The 477-nt window shown below is 42.6% G+C and overlaps 1 protein-coding gene across 1 annotated transcript in view; it reads right to left on the bottom strand.

Annotated features, from left to right (window-relative positions):
* LOC137294917 (uncharacterized) overlaps nt 1-23 on the bottom strand; it is a 5,650-nt gene extending 5,627 nt beyond the window's left edge. The window contains exon 1 of the mRNA XM_067826088.1: nt 1-23. This exon is cut by the window's left edge and continues 189 nt beyond it. Coding sequence (XP_067682189.1) covers nt 1-13 — 13 coding nt within the window. The 5' untranslated portion in view covers nt 14-23.
* Nucleotides 24-477: the final 454 nt, after the last annotated feature.

The following is a 477-nucleotide window of genomic DNA, read 5'->3' as shown; positions in this document are numbered from 1 at the left end:
CCGAAAAACCCATGTTTACACGTCTTGCAGACCAGAGGGGTAGTTTTGACAACGGCAGTGTTGACACCTTTATACCACTGTAAGCGTTGTGTTTAGGGTGTCATCTCCAAGTTACCGCATACTAATTGTTCAAACAATTCTCGAAATCCACCAATCTGAGAAGCTCTGATAAAGAGGAAGTCACGCGTCCGCGTGTCATCCAATCAGAGAGTTCTTCACAATCTAGTGCACAATGCTAAGTTGTTAATATGTTACAGTGGAACAGATGTAGGCGATACACCGGCGAGGTGCTTGTGTTGGAGTATCAGGTGTGTTTGAATCAACCTCACGCATATAATCCTTGTCCCCAACTTACACATTAAGGCGATGCATATTTTTACCCAATGGGTAATGATATGTTTGAGTAACATTCTAGAAGTTGCTGGTATAGTGATGCCTACACTTTATGGATGGTCAGCTTCATTATTTTGACATGGC

This window comes from Haliotis asinina, chromosome 8 (assembly GCF_037392515.1).
Source record: "Haliotis asinina isolate JCU_RB_2024 chromosome 8, JCU_Hal_asi_v2, whole genome shotgun sequence".
In the NCBI taxonomy this organism is placed as follows: Eukaryota; Metazoa; Mollusca; class Gastropoda; order Lepetellida; family Haliotidae; genus Haliotis; species Haliotis asinina.
The sequence above is the reverse complement of the archived record's forward strand: the minus strand, read 5'-3'. Positions and strand labels throughout refer to the sequence as shown.